Source organism: Hypomesus nipponensis, chromosome 20 (assembly GCF_054491055.1).
Source record: "Hypomesus nipponensis isolate SF chromosome 20, ASM5449105v1, whole genome shotgun sequence".
Classification (NCBI taxonomy): domain Eukaryota; kingdom Metazoa; phylum Chordata; class Actinopteri; order Osmeriformes; family Osmeridae; genus Hypomesus; species Hypomesus nipponensis.
Genome location: NC_140380.1, coordinates 4,336,515 through 4,356,317, shown reverse-complemented (window position 1 = coordinate 4,356,317; position 19,803 = coordinate 4,336,515). Strand labels below are relative to the sequence as shown.

Genomic DNA, 19,803 nt, shown 5'->3' with positions numbered 1-19,803 from the left:
CTATATGTGTAGGTGTATTTATCATAGACCAGACCCTTCATCACAAATTTACATTTCACCTCCATACATCCAGGCCAAAGGACTCGAAGCACAGTAAAAACAAAGCAGGCGGGCTAGAATTCACACCTCCTGTCATCACCAACCCCAGATTTATGACGGTACCATGGTGGTAAATTGAAAACAGGTAAATAGAGCCGCACATATTCTTGTTTACTGATCAGTCAGCTTCCTCAGAACACAGACGCCTTTGTATGGATGCGCTCAGATGCACCTACAAAAAAAACGTGTTCTGCTTAATTGAACACAATTAGATGTAGAAGATCACTATTTTTTGGAGTGAAGGATGACAACTGACTGAAGGACTTAACCATGTCAATGAAACATTTTAATGAGTTCCTGTTTTAATAAAGTTCTTGTGTCAAAGTCATTCAAAAGTGAATTAACTAAAAATGTCAAGTTTTGAAATATGTCAAGTGTGTTGAAAGCACAGCACACATTCATGCACACACACACTCACACACACACACACACACACACACACACACACACACACACACACACACACACACACACACACACACACACACACACACACACACACACTGGGCCAGGTTGAGGTCATCTGGAGCCTGGGGCAGAAGCCTCCGCGAGTTTTTAAGTATATATATATTATTATTACTATGATTTTTATCAATATATATTAGAGAGAGAATGATTGCTGATTAAATTATGACAGACAACAATATCAGTATGTCATACATTGTAATCATTGGCGGCTGCTAGTCTTTCAAAGAGGGGAAGCTCATTTTCGGCCTGCATCCTAAAAATGTTTTATTAATTGGCTAGTTCACTGGCTAGTTCACCCCTACGACAAGCCAAGCCTACGAATGAATTAATGAACGAACGATCTAACAAAACAATATTAATCAAGGAGGAAATGTGGAAATGAGGTTAAACAAGGAACGTGGTGTATAATTGTATGAAATGTATGATGAAAATTTGATAGCAATTTCGCCAAGCAAATACCAAGAAATAGTTTGCTGCAGTTTGTATTTTAACTACAGTTTCAAATTCCGCGATGGGACTGAGCTTGAATAGCTTCGGTAACTTAATGTAGAACAAAATTACTGTCAATCAAAAGGAGATGCAGTCTTTTGACAGATCCTCCAATCATCACGCGGAAGCCCAGCGTCCAGGCCAGCACACTCCTCCATTCACCCCCAGAGACGCTGAGCGTCCAGGGCGAGACATAATCGCAGCATTTGTCTAATGACTGTATCCAATCACCGTCATTCGAAGCCATTGTTGTCTTGCATGCTTTGATACCGGCAACAATACGTGACGCTAAAAGAACGTGCACTTCACTACGGGTGGGTAAATGCATTAAAAAAAAAACATTTTTGATCTGTTTTTTTTTTTCTCCCGTGCCGGGGCCCCCTAGTGGCCGGGGCCGGGGCAGCAGCCCCTCCTGCCCATTGCAGAAACTCGGCCCTGCACACACACACACATACGCACACACACACACATGTATACACACCCGCATACACACACACACACATTTTCAGACACACAGGCTTACACACACAGACATTCACATACACCTACACACACGGGCATACACACACGCACATACAAAAACACCCACACACACGCATAAACCCACCCACCTGCAAACACCCACAAACATAGCATGTCCAATCGTCAGTTGTGATGCTCCTCTCGTCAGCATTGAAGCTGATCAGAGTCAGGAGCCATCATAACAAGGACCAATAACAACGTGTTCACTAATCCCATCATGCTTCTGGTTTTTACTGCCCGCGGAGCGCGTATGGGATTGCGCTGGCCTGCGATGCCCTCTGAGGTGAACCCTCCATTCGGGAGCTTCGTTCAGTCACTGTGGCTTTGGAACCAAGAGTAATACAGGTCTCAGTAAAACAATAAATATACCATAAACTCATAAAGAGCGAGATAATCCCACCAGACAGGGCATCTCTGAGTGGAAGAGCCCCACCTGCGCCTAGCCAGCGCCCCGCCTCACCGGGCCTCCTCCACGGCTCAGCTGGATGCTTCTCCTCAGTGTCTCAGCGTTTGAATTCAAGTTCCCTTCGACTTTTGAGGGGTCGAACGAGCTTGACATTTTTCTCACGTCCGGTTGTGACGGCCACTTCTTCGACGGAGGGAATGTACTGCTTTGTTTGGATTCGTTTTTGTGCGGTTCGAGAGATGTTGCGCGCCATATGTACCCCGAATCTGTCATTTCTCACACATAGATGCGACGGAGGAGAGAAGGGAGGAGAACAGAGGAGAGGAGACGAGCAGCATGGAGGACAAGGAATGGACAGAGAGTGGAAAGGGCACAGGAAAGAGAGTCTGTGTGAGCACAGAGTCAGGGCGATTCCCCAGCTCCTGCCATGGAGACAGTCTGGGGGCTTTTGTGGGGGAAGGGGGGGCGCACGGGTGGCAGGGGAAGTGCTTTGATGTTTGCATCTGAAGAAGAGCTTGTGTTCGGAGGAGGAAGTGGAACAGGGACCACACAAATGAGGAACATGTTTATACCGATCAATATCTGACTATCTCTGGCCACATCCCGAAACTTCTACAACTTAATATCCATATATATAGATAATCTATTGTACATCTCTAAATATACGAGTAGATAAACATATCTACCTCTATCCACATTTTAAATATCTAAACTATAAAATCCTTTTTCACACTAGGCCGTTTTGGTGTAGGGAACGACTTTTTGCGTTGGTCTGGTATACATATCGTTCTCCAAACGTTAACCTAAGCTCCACTTCTTCCACTGTGATATCATTGTTAGCTCAGTTAAACTAGGAAGCAGAAGATAGTGAACTAGGAGCTTCCTACGCACTGCTGCAAGTTGAGCCACTCCATCCTAGCGTGTCACATGACTCCTTTCCAACCCAGGTGTCACATGACCACTCCAACCCAGTGCGCCACATGACTCCGCTCCATCCCGGTGTGTGGTGCTGTCATTCATGGATGTGCTTTAGCCCAGCTTTCCCACCAATAACTCTCCCACCTCCCTGTACTTAAACATCTCCATCAGCTCATTAAAGTTGCGTTCCTATTTGTCTAGAGGCTTGCAGCAGCATTGAGCCAGCACAGCTCCATACAGGCTGGGAACCAGATAGAGTGGTGATGAGAGCGGGCGGGGCTCTATGTGAGAAGACTGGCACCTTGCCTAGATAATGATTAATCCTTGTGTGCCGTTCATATTAGTGTTCCTCACCCACTGTTCACGGCTCTGATGGACCCACAACGTTTTAGGGCTTTTAAAAACAATATGCTCACTCCAATTTCTGTAAGCAAAACATCCATTTGCAGCTGGCTCGGGTAGCGTGTTTATTTCTGTATCGAAGTACTGTTAAGACGAAGGACAGAGTCCAGAACAAATTTCTCGACGGGGTCATTGAAGTCAATCTTAATGAATTGAATAATGTCTTGTAATGACATTGTGCAGGTTCCCACAAACCGTGTTGTGGTTTCACATACTACATAAGGATTTAAAGTGCGAGAATAGCAGATGTTCAGTAAGGCAGGCAGGCAGGCAGGCCCTGTGCAGCAGACCCAGAGATAAGTAAACAGAGCCATGAAAACATACAGCAAACCTCTTTTGTATCATTTGTACTTTTTATGTTTTACTAAGAGACACAATTGTTTTTACCCCCCAGGTTAACAAAACACTGAATGTACTGAATGAAAATGTGTAATTGCATATGTTCTTCCCTGAAAATGACCCAAGGACAGAGAGTCTCAGTTTGAAAAACATTTTGTATGTGTTCTTTTCGTAAACATAAAAAATGAGCGCCACAGACCTGAGCACCGCACAAGGTGATATGCTGAATTTCTGTCAGAGGCTTCTCTCCTTCTTAGGTCAAGAGGGCAATCTCTGAACCAGTGCCCCTTCTTTCTCTCTCCATCCCTGTGACACTTTATATCCATTCTTCTCTCTCTCTCTCTCTCTCTCTCTCTCTCTCTCTCTCTCTCTCTCTCTCTCTCTCTCTCTCTCTCTCTCCCTCTGGCATGCCTCTGAGTTTCTCCGACACATTCGCCATCCATCCATGTTTGAGGTAGAATGAATCTGAAGTGTGTATTCCTCTGATCCCCATCATTTTGACATACGTACGTCTTCAGGTTTGTTAATCAGGGGTATATTTTAGCGCTTGGATTCGAGGTGTTTGTGTATTAAGCGGTCCAACTGCATACTCATCTGACCCCTCCACCTTGACTGGTTAAATGATCCGAGCTCATTCTAATAAACCAAGTCAACCCTTAAAATTGTCGTCCATCTTTCCGGCCATTGATTTCCATCATCCTAACACGAGTGTGCTTATGAAGTCCAGTTATCTCTAATCCCACTTGTTACTTCAGTGCCTGTAGCCCTACCTGTAGTCCCACCTGTAGCCCTACCTGTAGTCACACCTGTAGGCCCCCTGTAGTCACACCTGTAGCCCTACCTGTAGTCACACCTGTAGCCCTACCTGTAGTCACACCTGTAGGCCCCCTGTAGTCACACCTGTAGGCCCCCTGTAGTCACACCTGTAGCCCTACCTGTAGTCACACCTGTAGCCCTACCTGTAGTCACACCTGTAGCCCCCCTGTAGTCACACCTGTAGCCCTACCTGTAGTCACACCTGTAGCCCTACCTGTAGTCACACCTGTAGCCCCCCTGTAGTCACACTTGTAGCCCTACCTGTAGTCACACCTGTAGCCCTACCTGTAGTCACACCTGTAGCCCCCCTGTAGTCACACCTGTAGCCCTACCTGTAGTCACACCTGTAGCCCCCCTGTAGTCACACCTGTAGCCCTACCTGTAGTCACACCTGTAGCCCCCTTGTAGTCACACCTGTAGCCCTACCTGTGATCCCACCTGTGTTCCTACAGTGCCTGTAGCAAGTGCCTTGCTGTGGCGAGGGGGCGGGGGGAGGCAGATAACCCCCACTACACACACGCACATACACACACACACACACAGTCACTGTCTCTCTCACACTTCACACTTACCCCGACTCATTCTAGTGCCAGTCCTAGTCTAGTGTAGTCTCAGTCTTAGGCCAAATCCCAATACTCTGTCTTAGCCCTACCCCTTACCCCTAGCCCTTAGTTTACCCCTAGCCATTATGTCTTGAAACTGAGGGGTAAGGGCTACATAGCACTATGAAATGAGACGCCACTTTACGGTTACGGTTACATACATCAATGTCTCCAATGCAAGTAGTGTTATGCACTAATATCAAACGAAATTAGTTGAAATTTGCTGCCAATGGAGTTTAATTAAAACTGTAAACAGGCTGTAAAACCCCCTCGTCTTAGCCCTAGCCCTCGATCAAAAAGAGTATTGGGACACCACTCTCATGGGAACGCGCAAAACTAAGGGCTTGGGGTAAGGGGTAGGGGTAAGAGTATTGGGATTCGGCCTTAGACCTTGCCTGTAGCTACGTGTAGTCCAACCTGTGTTTCCAGAGTACTTGTATCCCTACGTGTCATCCTACCTGTGTTCCTAAGGTACTTGCATGATGCAAGGCCTTCGGTTATAAACCTGTGCATGCTGTAGTTCACAGCACTTAGTCACTAAAAGAGTGTGTTGCCATAACGACTGCTGGTGGGACGTGGTTTAGTTAGGTAAGGATTAGATAAGGTAGGTGAGGGTTAGCTATAGTGGATTAGGGTTAACTAGGGTGGGTTAAAGTTAGCTAGGGTAGCTTAGAGTTAATTAATGTGGGGAGGAGAGCATCTTTTGTTGCTGTTCACAGTGACATTAGTCTACAGTCACCATAGCAATCTCCAGCTCTACCTGTGTGTTTGTGTGAGTGTGTTTGTGTGTGAGTGTGTGTGAGAGAGAGAGAGAGAGAGAGAGGGAGAGAGAGAGGGAGAGAGAGAGAGAGCGAGGGAGAGAGAGAGAGGGAGAGAGAGAGAGAGAGAGAGAGAGAGAGAGAGAGAGAGAGAGAGAGAGAGAGAGAGAGAGAGAGAGAGAGAGAGAGAGAGAGAGAGAGAGAGAGAGAGAGAGAGAGAGAGAGAGAGAGAGGGAGTGTGTGAGAGTGTATGTGTGTGTGTGCGTGCGTGTGTGTGTCAGCTACATTAGAGAACAGAGGGGTCATAAACCTCAGTCAGCCATGATGCCCACCCTGGCTTCACATCTGCTCTCCTTTGCTTTCTCACACACACACACATACATGCACACACACATGGACACACACATTTACAGAGACACAACACACACACAGACACACAGAAACAGAGAGAGAAAAAGAGAGAGAAAGAGGGAGAAGGGGAATGTGTGTGTGTGTAGGCCATTGTTGCCTGCTGTCTCTTCAGCCTGATTAACAATGGCTCATAAAACGGTACGACCTCAAAGAGACTGATCTCACGTCCTGTGCCCCTCCCGCCTGCGCTTCAAAGGCCAGGCCACAGGAAGTTGGGACATCGCCTGTCAGCACCACGTTATATATGACAACACACACAGTACCTGCTGCCTCTGGTCAGGTTGGACTGCAGGCTGCAACTTTCTCTTTTTTCTCTCCATACCTCTCTCTCTTTCTCTCTCTCTGTCTCTCACGCATTCTACATTTCCCTCTCTCTTTCAATTCCTCTCCCTCCCTCTTTTTTTCTCTCTGTCTCTCTTGCCCACTCACTCTCTCAGTCTTTCGCTCTCCTTTTCTCTTATTCTCTTATTATTTCTCTATCTCTCATTTTCTCCCTCCCTCCCTCCCTCCCTCCCTCCCTCCCTCCCTCCCTCCCTCCCTCCCTCCCTCCCTCCCTCCCTCCCTCCCTCCCTCTCTCTCCCCCTCTCTCTCTCTCTCTCTCTCTCTCTCTCTCTCTCTCTCTCTCTTTCATCCTCATCTAGCCTAGTACAGCCACACTTGTAACCATGGTCATTGTGCTAATAACTATGATGACCATGCAAATGTCCAGTGTCTCTCCCGTTCCCACCAGTGTTTACCCATAGTGCACCTGTGCCAGAGACCGAGGAGGGCGAGCCTTGCTGTGGCGAGGTGTGAACTCTGACACCCTGGGTAGGGGGCGGGGGGCACAGCAAAACCCCCACTACACACACGCTCATACACACACACACACACACACACGATCACACACAGTCTCTGTCTCTCTCACCCTTCACACTTACCCTTACTCATTCCAGTGCCAGTCCTAATCTAGTGTAGTTTCAGTCTTAGTCTAGTGTAGTTTCAGTCTTAGTCTAGTGTAGTTTCACTCCTGGTCAAGTTTAATCTCAGTCTTGTCTACGTTTGTCCTTGTCCTAGTCGAGTGTAGACCCAGTCTTAATCTAGTGCAGTCTCAGTCTTATTCCAGTAATCCTGGTTTTATTGCTATCCTAGTCCCTGTTCCGGTCTTGCTTGAGTCCTTGTCCTAGTCACAAGTCTAGCAGGAAACTCCAGTCTGTGGACTTCCTGTTGCTTCCTCATTGGTTAACCATTCACCTTTACAGCCAGGGTCCAGCAAGGGCAGGAGGGCGTCTCTATCATCCACCAAACATGAACTTGCTGAGGGCCGAGGTGCTGCAATGTCATGAGGAAATCTGGAGGATCATTATCAACAAGACAAAGGTTAATTACCTGGAGGAAAGGTGAGGTCTGTCACAAGGGTGAACGCTCTACGCCCCCACGGCTCCTCTCACCTCAGCATGCCAGGTTACGCACATATATGCACACGCACAAACAAATGCACACAGACACAGACACACACACATACAGACATGTATGCACACACACTCAATAAGAAAAACATGAACACAATTCCACTTTTACTACTAGCATTTTGCTAGGGTATGCATTCCTCATCAATTTGGATTCAAACAAATTGTTAGGTTGAAATATAGAGATTGGGTCTGTGGGTCAGATAGCAGAGCCATCATGCCATCCCCTAGACAAATACACACACACACACACACACACACACACACACACAGTGATACTGACTCCAAAACGCATCAAGTTTTGTATAGACTCACAACATCAGGCACACACACACACCACATACCCTGTACACATACTCACACACAGTCAGACTTGTCAAATATAGGCTAATGGATTAGTTATAGCTAGCAATAATGACAGGGCAGCCAGACACAATTGGCCAATCAGTGCAGACTGATAGGACTGCTTTACAGTAATAAAAACCTGTTATATCACACAATGTCTTCTAACTGAACTACACTAACATGTTTCTCACAACTTACATGTCTTTACAAAATTACAATTGATATGGAAAAATGTTGTTTTGTAAAGTGTATGCAGTATACCAGTATGTCCGAGTGTACAGCATTAAAGACCAGCATGTACCCATACACACCAGTATATACCAGTGTGTACCTGCATGCATCAGCATGTACCTGTATACCAGCGTACATACACCAGTATGTACCAACATGTGCCAGCATGAGCCAACACATACAGTACCAGTGTGAACCAGCACACACCTGTATTCAGTATTTCAGTATGTACCAGAATGTCTCTGTATATTCCAACATCTACCAATATACACCAGTATACCTCATTATGTACCAGTATGTACCTGTATATACCATATACCAGAACACATTATACTGTTTATACCAGTATAACGTGGGGGGTCAGGGGGGAGTGGTTAGGGAGTCGGGCTAATAATCAGAAGGTTGTTGGTTCAATTACCAGCCGTGCCAAATGACGTTGTGTCCTTGGGCAAGGCACTTCACCCTACTTGCCTCGGGGAGAATGTCCTTGTACTTACGGTAAGTCGCTCTGGATAAGAGCGTCTGCTAAATGACTAAATGTAAATATACCAGTGTACAACAGCATGTACCATTAAGTACCAATATGCATCAGTATGTACATGTCATTGTTTACACCATCGAATACCAGTATATACCAGTATACACCACTACATTCCAGTGCATAAGTATGTAGGATGTGCAGAGTGGAACACCAGTAGTTTCATTAGCAGACAAGGGCCCTTCAGGCTATCAGCTCTTTATAGATGAGCTACTGGTTTGACATGGTTCAACATCAGGATCACTTTACAGCCGCATGTTTATTCAGAATCAATCCGCCCGTAGTGGGGGTATTAGGGGGCAGTTAGACTATTGTAAATGAAAGTTTATGGTAAAACTGGCCCATAAACGTGTGGTTGTATAAGTCGGAGAGAGAGAGTGCAATAATAGGTTTTTATGAGGTGGAGATATTTACCCTGGTCCCTTTCTGGTTTTATTTACTTTAATTAATTGACTGTTGACTCTGATGATGAAGGCATTTTGATTGGCTGTGCTGGGATTCTGTGATGGCGAGTTGAGGTGTTTCCTGCAGGAGAGGTGCTCAGGAGATCACCTGAGGCCACATCTGCAAGATGCCTGTTTAGGTGCGTTTGTTTTTATCAAACATCACAAGCCATACTTTCATGACTGCGCCACCACTGGCTGTCAGGTCTGGACTGGGACTGGAAAACGTCCCAGGACCTTGAAACGCGGACCGGCCCACGGCCGTGTATTATTATTATCTATAGATATGTTTTGTGCATTATACCGCGGCCGACTCCTCCCGACGGCCAGTCGGACCCTGTTGGCTTTCCTCTCTACTAAGGGACTCATCGACAGTACGGGACTGGAAGAATCACTAAAGAGTTGTGTGTTAGACACACACACACATGTAAACACATATATATTTACATTTACATTTATGCATTTATATATACATCTATACACATGGGCAACACGCACACAAACATACAAACGCAAAAAGACTATCTACCATCCCTGCACTCATGCATACACACACCACCAGCCCACGCACACATGCACACCACCCCCACACACGTACACGCATTCCACCCACCCGCCCACACGAACACACACAAACACCCCTCCCCACACACACACGCACATACACACACGCTATCAGAGCGTCATCCTGCCTTTGCCCGGCATATCTGTGTTTCTGTGGTGAGTTGGTTTTACAACATCACCCCCCCCCCCCCCCCCAGCCCCAATAAAGTTTACAACCCACTGAGCGCTCGGGACATAACTGCTGTCGTGTCGACGGATTCCTTTCTGTTTGCCTAAACATGAGGCTTAGCTCACTGCTGTCGAAGGCCTAGGTAGGGCTAGCTAGCGTTGCCCTCCCCAGGACAGCAGGTCACTTCCTGTTTCCTGTCCGGCATGGCGGGTCCTCCAGGTTCCAGCTGTGCTCCGTTTAAAAAAGAGTCCATCTAATTACTGTACTATTGGCCTATATTAGTTCTGTTTTCTTTCTTCTGAAGCCAGAAAGAGGCTAGTATCTGCTACATGTATTCCTTTAGTTAGTTATTAGTTATTAGTGATATTGTATGTATGCTTCTTTTTAATTTAAATTATATATATGCTCTGTAGCACTTTCAGATCGCTGTAATATAAAGTGCAATACAAATAAAATATATCATTATTATAGGTGATTTTTGAGACAGCCAGCGTGGGAAGGATCAGATGGTTGTTTCCAGTACAGGACTATCATGGATTTCATGTAAGTGAATCAGATAATGTTTTCATTCATCCAAAGCAATGTGCTGGGGGGATTTGAACCTGTGACTTCTTGATCTACAGGCCACTGCTGTAAATGAGCTATACCCATGCCCATTGGGGTGTCGTTGCGTTGTGTTGTTTTCTTGAACTGAAACTCAAGCAATGATAGGCCTCTCCCTCTCTTTCTTCCTCCCTCTCTCGATCCCTCCTCTCTCGCTCTATCTCTTTCAGATAGCAGGGGTGTTTGGGGGGGAAAAGATACAGGCTCAGGGGGTAAAGGTTAGAATCATCGTCGTTTATGGCTTACTGGATGACCACGCAAGTTGACCAGGAAACTCAACAACCCCCCCCACCCTCCCCTTCCACCCACCCCCACACACTGCGTGGAAGAAGCTCTCCCACTACCTTGCCCCTCTTCCTGGTGTCACCCTCTTAGCGGTCCCCCCTGGTCCAACCAGAAATGACCCACTCTTCTCTGCTGTCCTCGCCCTCCATCCCTGGTGCAACGGTCTAGAACTTCCCCCCCACACACCCCCACCCCAGCCTAGCTTCACCCTACCCCCTCCTCCGCCCCTCCACCAGGCAGATGGGTCCTGGCGTGTTTGCCCAGCCTGACCTTTGGACGACACACCCTGCCTCAGCTAGCACCATTGGCAAATATCTGTGTCTGTGCGCGCGTGCATCCGTGTGTGTCTATGTGTGTATGCGTGTGTGTGTGTCTGCATCTGTGTGTCTGTGTGTATGTGTGTGTGTCATACAGCAGATAGTGCTTCTCTGACTGCGTCTCACTGACGCTGGTCGCTGATAAGACCCGGACAGAGAGGAGGAGGAAGAGATGAAGGAGGAGGACAAGGAGGATGAGAGGGAGACAAGGAACAGGTGGAGAGAAAGGAGTATGAGGAACAGATGGAGGAGAACAGGCAGCTAGATATTGTTTAGTAAGTGTTTCATTGGAGCTCATCGCTTCTTATCCAGCCACTAGGTTTAGCTGTGCAAACATCCTTGTGTGTGTGTGTGTGAGGGTGACTGCTGCCTCTATGCTGCCAATGTCTGTCCGTCGGTGAGGGTGTATGGTGTGTGTAGGGTGTTCACAGTGTGTGTGTGTGTGTGAGTATGTACTGTGTGAGTATGTCTGGTGTGCATGGTGTTTGTGTGTAAGTGTATGGCATATGCGTACTACACTTAACTTGCCTCGGGGAGAATGTCCCTGTACTTACTGTAAGTCGCTCTGGATAAGAGCATCTGCTAAATGACTAAATGTAAATGTGTATGATGTGTAAGGTGTCTGTGTGGATGGTGTGTGGATGGTATGGGTGTATGATGTGTATGGTGTGGGTGCTGTACGGTGTGAATGGTGGTTTTGTTGAACTAGCCTTGTGGGGACCAAATGTCCTACTAAGTATCATGAAAAATTTAATGTTATGTCCCTTTCCCTCATTCATTTCACCAATTTAATAATATGTAGTTCCTTAGATCTAATGTTGTGTTATGAGATAAAGCCTCTCCCTCCAAAATGAACTAGCACATCCATCTTTACAATAAAGCTTTTAATACAAATTACTTTGAAAATATACACATTATTCATATTCATGCGCAAAATCAGAACCATTTACAAGTATTTCCTATGTGCGGGACTTCAAGTTGGGAGCAGAGCAGGAAGTGACCTCACAGCAGAAACAACAAACCAGCACAGTCCAACAGTCACCCGTTCATAGCAGTCATTTTGATATCCTGTGCTGCGTTGGTCCTTGGGCGGGATGGATGGCACCAGAACCAGCTCCACATGCCTTCTCTCTCTGTGTTCTCTGTCCAAAAAGGTTTCATTGTTTTCTACCAAACAGTTACAGGAATCTGTCCTCTTCCCTCACTGGTGTTCTGTCGTCCAGAGGTGAAGCTGGGTGAGTTTCTTTGTGTTTTTGTGGTTTCGTGGTTCTGAATCTGGTAGCGGAACCATTCACTGGGCCCAGGTTTGGGGATTGAAGTAAGTAGAAATGCTGATCACAGAGTCAATGAAAGGATTTCTTGGTCCAGACCGGGCCCAGACGCAGACCCAGGCCCAGGCCCAGGCCCAGGCCCAGGCCCAGGCCCAGGCCCAGGCCCAGGCCCAGGCCCAGGCCTAGGTCTAGATCAAGGTATAGATCTCGGTCCAGACTAGATCTAGGTTTTGGTCCAGGTATAGATCTAGGTCCACACTAGGACTATGTCTATGTCCAGGCCCAGGCCCAGGCCCAGGCCCAGGCCCAGGCCCAGGCCCAGGCCCAGGCCCAGGCCCAGGTCCTCAGTACTCCTCCTTGATGGTCATGGGGATTGAGGGAGACACCAGGCCGCTGCTGCTACTGGTCACCATGGCAGCGTTGGGTGGTAGGCCATTGCCAGGCGGGGTGGGGGTGGTGGTGGAGGCGGCTTGGGGTTGTTGCATCTTCTTCTTGTTTACCTTCCGCTCCTTGGCCCGTCTGTTCTGGAACCAGATCTTCACCTAGAGACAAAGAGGATCAGTTAGAGACTGTGTGTGTGTGTCCGAGAGAGAGAGAGAGAGAGAGAGAGAGAGAGAGAGAGAGAGAGAGAGAGAAAGATAGAGAGGGAGGGAGGGAGGGAGGGAGGGTGGGTTTGTGTGTACACGCGTGTGTGTGTGTTTGTGTGTTTGTGTGTGTGCGTGTATGTGTATGTGTCATAAAGAGAGATGCCTTTGTGCTTGCGTGCATGCACTGTCATGTATGTGTGTGTGTGTGTGTGTGTGTGCATTCGTACGTGTGTGTGTGAGTTTGGGTGCGTGTGCGTGTACCTGTCGTTCCGAGAGGCTGAGAGCCGTGGCCAGCTCAGCCTTCCTCCTGATGGTGATATATCTGCTGTAGTGGAACTCTTTCTCCAGCTCCAGCCTCTGGTGGTCGGTGTACACCACACGGTACTTGTCCTTGGTCCGCGTCTTCCCGCCTGGAACACAAACAGTCACAATTTGGTCAAGGTACGGTCAAAATAGGGTCGGGATAAGGTCATGGACAGTCAGTCACTTATGCTCAAGGCAGGTCAAGTTGTGATGTCCAGAGCCAGTGCTCAAACAGTCATAGAATGGCACAGCACGGTTGAGTTGTGGTCAAGTTGTTGTTAACCACTGATCGTGGCTTTGTCACAAGGTAGTGTTCACATTGGTAAGGTCAAATATAAAAATATGTTTGAAGTTGGCATGTAAAATGAAATACTGATTGAAATGTTCTCTGACTCCTGAGGGGTAGTTGATGTGACCTCTTTGTCGTACCAGGTGGGCTGGGTTAGCAGCAATTCTAATGCAATTCTCCTGGTTCACAGGTAGCTAGCAGGCTAAATCAAGTGCACCTCAGGTCTTGACCAGAGCCTTAAGGAAGGAGACAATCCTAAAACACTGCAGTTGAACTCTACGCTGCTGACTGACTGAGTGGTGCTGTTTGACATTCAAATGCAGCGCACAACTGACTAGATGTAGATTTGCATGAAGTACAGATGGGGTTCCCTGTGTTCGAGAGAACACATATATCTGTGTTCCAAAAACTTGGCTGGCATGGCTGACCTAAAGACTGACCTAAAGACAGACTGACAGACGGTCCAAAATGACCTACAGACTGACCTACAGACAGACCTGACTGACTGACCTTCAGATTTACCTATAGACTGTTCTATAGACTGGCCTAACTAACCTACAAACTGTCCTAACTGACCTACAAACTGTCCCAGCAAACCTACAGACTGACGTACACACCGTCCTAACTGACCGACAAACAGTCCTAACCTAATTGACCTACAGACGGTCTAAACGGACCCACAGACTGACCTGCAGACTGACCTACATCCCAATAACTAACACGCCCTAGCTTTACAGCTGGCTGACGCCTCTCTCACAACATCTGTGACTCGACAGATAACTCATACGGAGCACCTCGAGAAGTTCAAATTCAAACCATCAAACAAACTGTTGCACATCTTTGGAGGACGTTCCACACAGAGAGTGATGGAACCATTCAAGGAGGGTCTTCTCATCGCCTGTGAGCACCTCGGCACAGCCAGGTTTCTCATTAGGAAATTAAACACCATAAACGCTTGGCCAGATAGCAGTGTGAGGATGATTAAGCAGGTGGGCGGAGAGAGAGGACATCTGGAGCCTCTTTGGGTCTTCTGCTCCAGCGACTCATCCGTCCTCTCACGAAACCACACAGCAGGACTCTAATGAACCACCGTAAATCACTGCTCCCTCACTGCTGGCCATGGTCATGGCATGAGTGTATACACACACACACACACATGCACAAACACTCACCCACACACACACAGACGCCAGCTTGGCTTCTCCATGTACCACTCCCTACAGGGACTAACCCTTGTTATCCCATCTCTCACACTACAGTACACACACACAAACACCATTAATGACCATTCTTCCCTAATGACAAGCGTTTACATAGAATTACACCACTCCTAAGACGCCGTCTGTGAGTGTGTGTGTCTGTGTGCTGCATGATAGTCATGCCATGTTAATGAATATACTCTACTGATTGGACTGCTGTCAATTATGAATGAAGAGGGAGGATTAAGCTGAAAGAGAGACAGAGAGAGATAGAGAAAGGGAGGGAGGAAGGGAGGGAGGGAGGGAGGGAGGGAGGGAAGGAGGGAGGGAGGGAGGGAGGGAGGGAGGGAGGGAGGGAGGGAGGGAGGGAGGGAGGGAGGGAGGGAGGGAGGGAGGGAGGGAGGGAGGGAGGGAGGGAGGGAGGGAGGGAGGGAGGGAGGGAAAGTAATGGAGTTTGAAAGAAAGAGAGAGAGTGGCAAGTGAGATCGAAAGAGAAAGAAAGAGAGACAGTGAAAAAGACGGGAGGATGGGCAGGGGGAGGGAGAGAGAGGAGAGCAGGGTTAGCCATGGAGGCTAATGAGAGGCTAATAGCAGGCTGGTCAACACGATTAAGAGTCAAGACTCTCCACAGAAGTTAATATGTAACACATACACACACACACGCACACACACCAACACCCCAACCCCCACAACTCCCCTAACCCTTCTCTGTCTGGGCCAGCTCGATAGCAGCAGGAGAACGGCCTACTTCAGGTCACAAAATGTCTTTTTAACCCCCACAGGTTGGTTAACCATCCCCTCATTAGCCACTTTATGGCACACCGCATGTCTATTGGTTACTTTCTCCGGCGTGCTAATCTGAGCTGTCACTGTCAGATAGCCGGGGGTGATTTCTGACAGGACCCAACCCAGGGCTCCAAATAATGAGTTCACTTGCATGTTTGTCAAAGTTGAACTCCTGTACAGATAAGATAATGAACAATCATAATATGTTTGAATCCAACTGTCATTCAACCCAAACCCAAACACACAGACAGGAGACAGGTAGAGGGTAGCTTGTTGCTTAAGGACAGCACCCATGGCACTCGCACCCTCACAACTCAACACATTCAACACGGACATTACAGGCCTAGTTACTAGTCATCATTGATTCCATATTCAAATGTATTGATTATACTGTTTATTCTACTTATTAGACAGTAAATAAACATGGATGGGGCCCTCTGTTTGCACGGAATAGCTTTTAGAATGTGTGTGTGTGTGTGTGTGAGAGAGAGAGAGAGAGAGAGAGAGAGAGAGAGATAGAGATAGAGAGAGAGAGAGAGAGAGAGAGAGAGAGAGAGAGAGAGAGAGAGAGAGAGAGAGAGAGAGAGAGAGAGAGAGAGAGAGAGAGAAAGAGTGGGTGAGTGTGTGTGTGTGTGTGTTATGATGGTTTTAAATCTATTCTTAAAACTCATTTATTGTTGCATATGACCATATAGAGTAGGTGGTAAAATATTTGTGCACTGTCTGTGATTGTGTTTTGTGTCATACTGTGTGTGTTTTAATTATTCGCTGTTGTACAGCACTTTGGCTAACAACTATTATTTGTAATGTGCTTTGTCAATAAAATTGACTTACTGATTGTAATGTGTATGTGCGGAAGGGTTTCTGTATGTGTCTATATATGTGTATGTTTGTTTGTGTGAGCTCCAATACCAGTACTCTACTCAGACTTATCCCACCATTGCATTCCACATCCAATCCAGCTCCCACTCAAAAATCCTGAAAGCACATGAAGGGTTCGTGGGCGGTTTAATTCATAGGACGCACGGGCCCTAACTTTCTCAGGCAACATCAAAGAGATTGACACCCAGGTATTCCCGCCTCAGGATATGTAACAAAGAATGACAACGTGGCCAGCAGCCCTAGCGCCCTATGTCACATTCAACGAGACAAAACCCCGCATTTACATGACAACGTCTTCAAACCGCTCCCTCTATTTGATCCTACGCGACAAGAACATCTCCAACTTGCAGGCGCACTTAACAGGCTCCGCGCGCTATCTCCGCGCTATGAAAATCATTGTTCAGTCTCTAACTAACTTTGAAAATAATTGTTGAGCGAAGAGCACTATTATGTACCAAACATATTTGTAAGTTCTTCATGGGTTCGTTGTTTGATTGGTGTATATTCATCTGTGATTTAATACATGCCAATCCATCATAATCGATCGAATAATTCAATCATTTTTGTTGATTAAATAGGCCTGCCGCGTTTGAATATCTATGTTTGTATTATTTAAAAACAATCTCTGCTCCAAACCAATAAAATCAATGCATCGATGAGCTCTTCTTAGTTCATAAACCTGTGTTAAGATAAAGTTTAAGATAAGCCTAATGCGCCAAATAACAATGACAATGTAGGGTAAAGAATATTGCCGGCAATTATGAGTAATAATGTAGGTGATCTTAAGCGTGTTAAACAGACCATATTGTCTCCATAAACTCGACGAGATAGACACGCGCATTTATGAGGTGAGATTCACAAGAGCAACCATAACTGTCACTGCGTGGAGTGGTCTGAAAAACTCAATGAGGTGAAGCCTAACCGTGACTGAAACTTAGTTTGGGGTGTTTCTTTGTCCAAACAATTAAATGGACTGCAACATAAAAAATATATGAATTCGTTATAATTCATCATCCACTCAAGTTTAACTTATTTTTTGACGACCTTATACACTTACATAAATGTGGTAGCGTAAATCTATGAGTCAGTAAGCATCTGGATATGATACTTTTCGGACACATTGAAAACAACATAATCCTATTCAGTTCAACCAGAGCACACATTTAGCCATCGTCAGTCATAATTGGTGTCAATTATGTCAATTTACCGGTAGTGGTCGGCGGAGCGCTCCGTCTCATCCAGTCGTATGGAGTCCGGCGCTGGGAGTTGGGGGACAGTTGACCCACGGTGTTGATGGAGGGCGGTAGGAGACCTGGTGGCTGGACCGGGGAGAACTCTGGCGGACTGAAGCCAATGGGCCCGGGGTTTGACGTGGACGGCCCCGTTGCTGCCCCGTAGTGTGACCAATCGTCCCTCGGCGGCGCGTAAACCGGATTCCAGGCCCCAGTCTGCCCGTGATGGGGGTCATTGTTAATCCCGGGAACGTGGTATCCGGGGAAGTCCGAGTACTGCTGCGGAGCTGACACGAAGTTCTGGTGGTTGAGGTTGAGCCCTGTGTGACGCACCGGGTTAGGGTACATGTTGCTGTCCTTATCCAGTAGATATCCCACGTACATCTTTCCAGAGGGAACCTCCTGCGCATAATGCGTCTCCAGATCGGCGCTGCTGTCTACCCTGGCCCGGGTTTCTGCTTAACTAGGCGGCTACCTGTGGGACTCTACCTGTACTGCTCAACCTGCTGTCCGGTAGACTGGCTGCCAACTAAGAGAGTACGCTGACGTACAGGTTTTATTGCTCTCATATCCCTCCCTCCCTCCCTTGCCTCGCCTTATCCCGCGGAGCATTTGCATGGGAGACGGGCCTTGCATTTCAAAGGCGCATGGGGAACTATATCAAAGGACCCCGCGGCGTTGAAAAGAACGCTACAAATCGCGCAGAAGTAACTAACATCATGTCACGCGGGGTTTCTCAACGGGAGAACCTGTCTCGGTATTGTCCGCGCGGGGCCTAGCAAATATGCACGGGCCGGACCACAATGGCGCCGGGGTCACGGGCTATAGGCACAGAGACCTGTTCCAAACCCAACCTGTTTAGAGACCAAACCAGCAAGTGGTTTTCTTTAAGTTGTTGTATTTGTTTGTGATGTAGAACATTCCCGGCCTTCTCCGAATTGCAACGTTATTTATCAGCCTACATGTGTGCTAAGGCCTATATGTAAATAAATATACAAAAATATGTATTATTATTCCCGAATTGAGTCTGTGTGATTATTTTGTGATAAAATATTTGAGTTGTCACGGGCGTACCTTTGGTTATAGTCAGTAAATCTTTAACATTAATATAGCCTTCGACACGTTTACTTTAGACTTTCTCTAAATATAAGGGTCTTGCACTCATACCAACAATGTCAGACATAAATTAAGACCTAAATTAAAAAATCGCTTTTGTTCTGCCTGGCTCTGACAAGACAGCACGGGCTCAGTTTAGGATCCTAACAGACAGAGAGGCTCCACGCGCCTGTTCTCTGGGGCTGAACTTCAAACAGATCACGGGGGGCGATAGGCCGCTCTCCGTCTCGTCTCGAGCCCAAGCACCTCCTTGCACTGCGCCCTGAAAACGGTCAGTCTGGACAGGGAGGGGACCCCGGCGCGAGCCCCGGAGGTGAGCGTCTCTGGGAACCAAACCTAATTTAAATACAAGTCGCTGCCCTCTGCGTGCCCCCGGTTTTACACACGGTCACTCCACTTCCTCCCGACTCATTCAATAGAATAGAAGAAACCTTGAATAAACCGGCGGGTAAAGTCACAGACAGGTTAAATATAGCCTCTGTTAAAACCGGGTCCTTGAGAGATACAAAATGTGTCCCGGAAGATTCGTTAGCAAACAAATATGCCCAATAACTTAACGTTTCGAATTGTAAAAATATTCCACAATTAGGCCTACTTTAGGAAGTTATCAATGATTATATGTGTATTTAGGATAGCCTACATTAATGAATGTTTCTCTCGGCGCGCAGTTTAAAGCTTGCTTCTTAAGATTTCAGTAGAATTTTAGTTTTTAGTATTAACTATTTCGTTTTCATTATAATGTAAAAATATTCAATAGATTTGTTATGTGATCCAATAGACCTTCATGTCATTGAAAACATTTAAGTAAATGATCACAACTTGAAAAGATAGACAGCCTATGTACTGTATGTATTTATGTTTATTTATTGTGTGTGTGCAAAATGTATCGCACCATATTAGCCTAGTAAATGTCGAATGAAGAAAGCATAAACACGACAACATCGATTGCAGCTTGATTATTGATC

General features: G+C 46.8%; 1 protein-coding gene across 1 annotated transcript; it reads right to left on the bottom strand.

The window, feature by feature from the left end:
- Nucleotides 1-12,660: 12,660 nt before the first annotated feature.
- cdx1b (caudal type homeobox 1 b) lies at nt 12,661-18,200 on the bottom strand. The gene is made up of 3 exons (XM_084684078.1): nt 17,698-18,200; nt 13,293-13,441; nt 12,661-12,986 (listed from the first exon to the last, which is right to left on the bottom strand). The coding sequence occupies exons 1-3, from the start codon at nt 18,104-18,106 to the stop codon at nt 12,789-12,791; spliced, it is 756 nt and encodes a 251-aa protein (XP_084540204.1). The 5' UTR covers nt 18,107-18,200; the 3' UTR covers nt 12,661-12,788.
- Between the last annotated feature and the right edge of the window lie 1,603 nt (nt 18,201-19,803).

Coding starts and splice junctions, on each gene's coding strand:
- cdx1b (XM_084684078.1), bottom strand. CDS start 18,106: ATGTACGTGGGATATCTACTGGATAAGGACAGCAACATGTACCCTAAC. Junction 13,442..17,697: donor CGCTCCGCCGACCACTACCG/GTAAATTGACAT, acceptor TTTGTGTTCCAG/GCGGGAAGACGCGGACCAAG. Junction 12,987..13,292: donor TCAGCCTCTCGGAACGACAG/GTACACGCACAC, acceptor CTTTGTCTCTAG/GTGAAGATCTGGTTCCAGAA.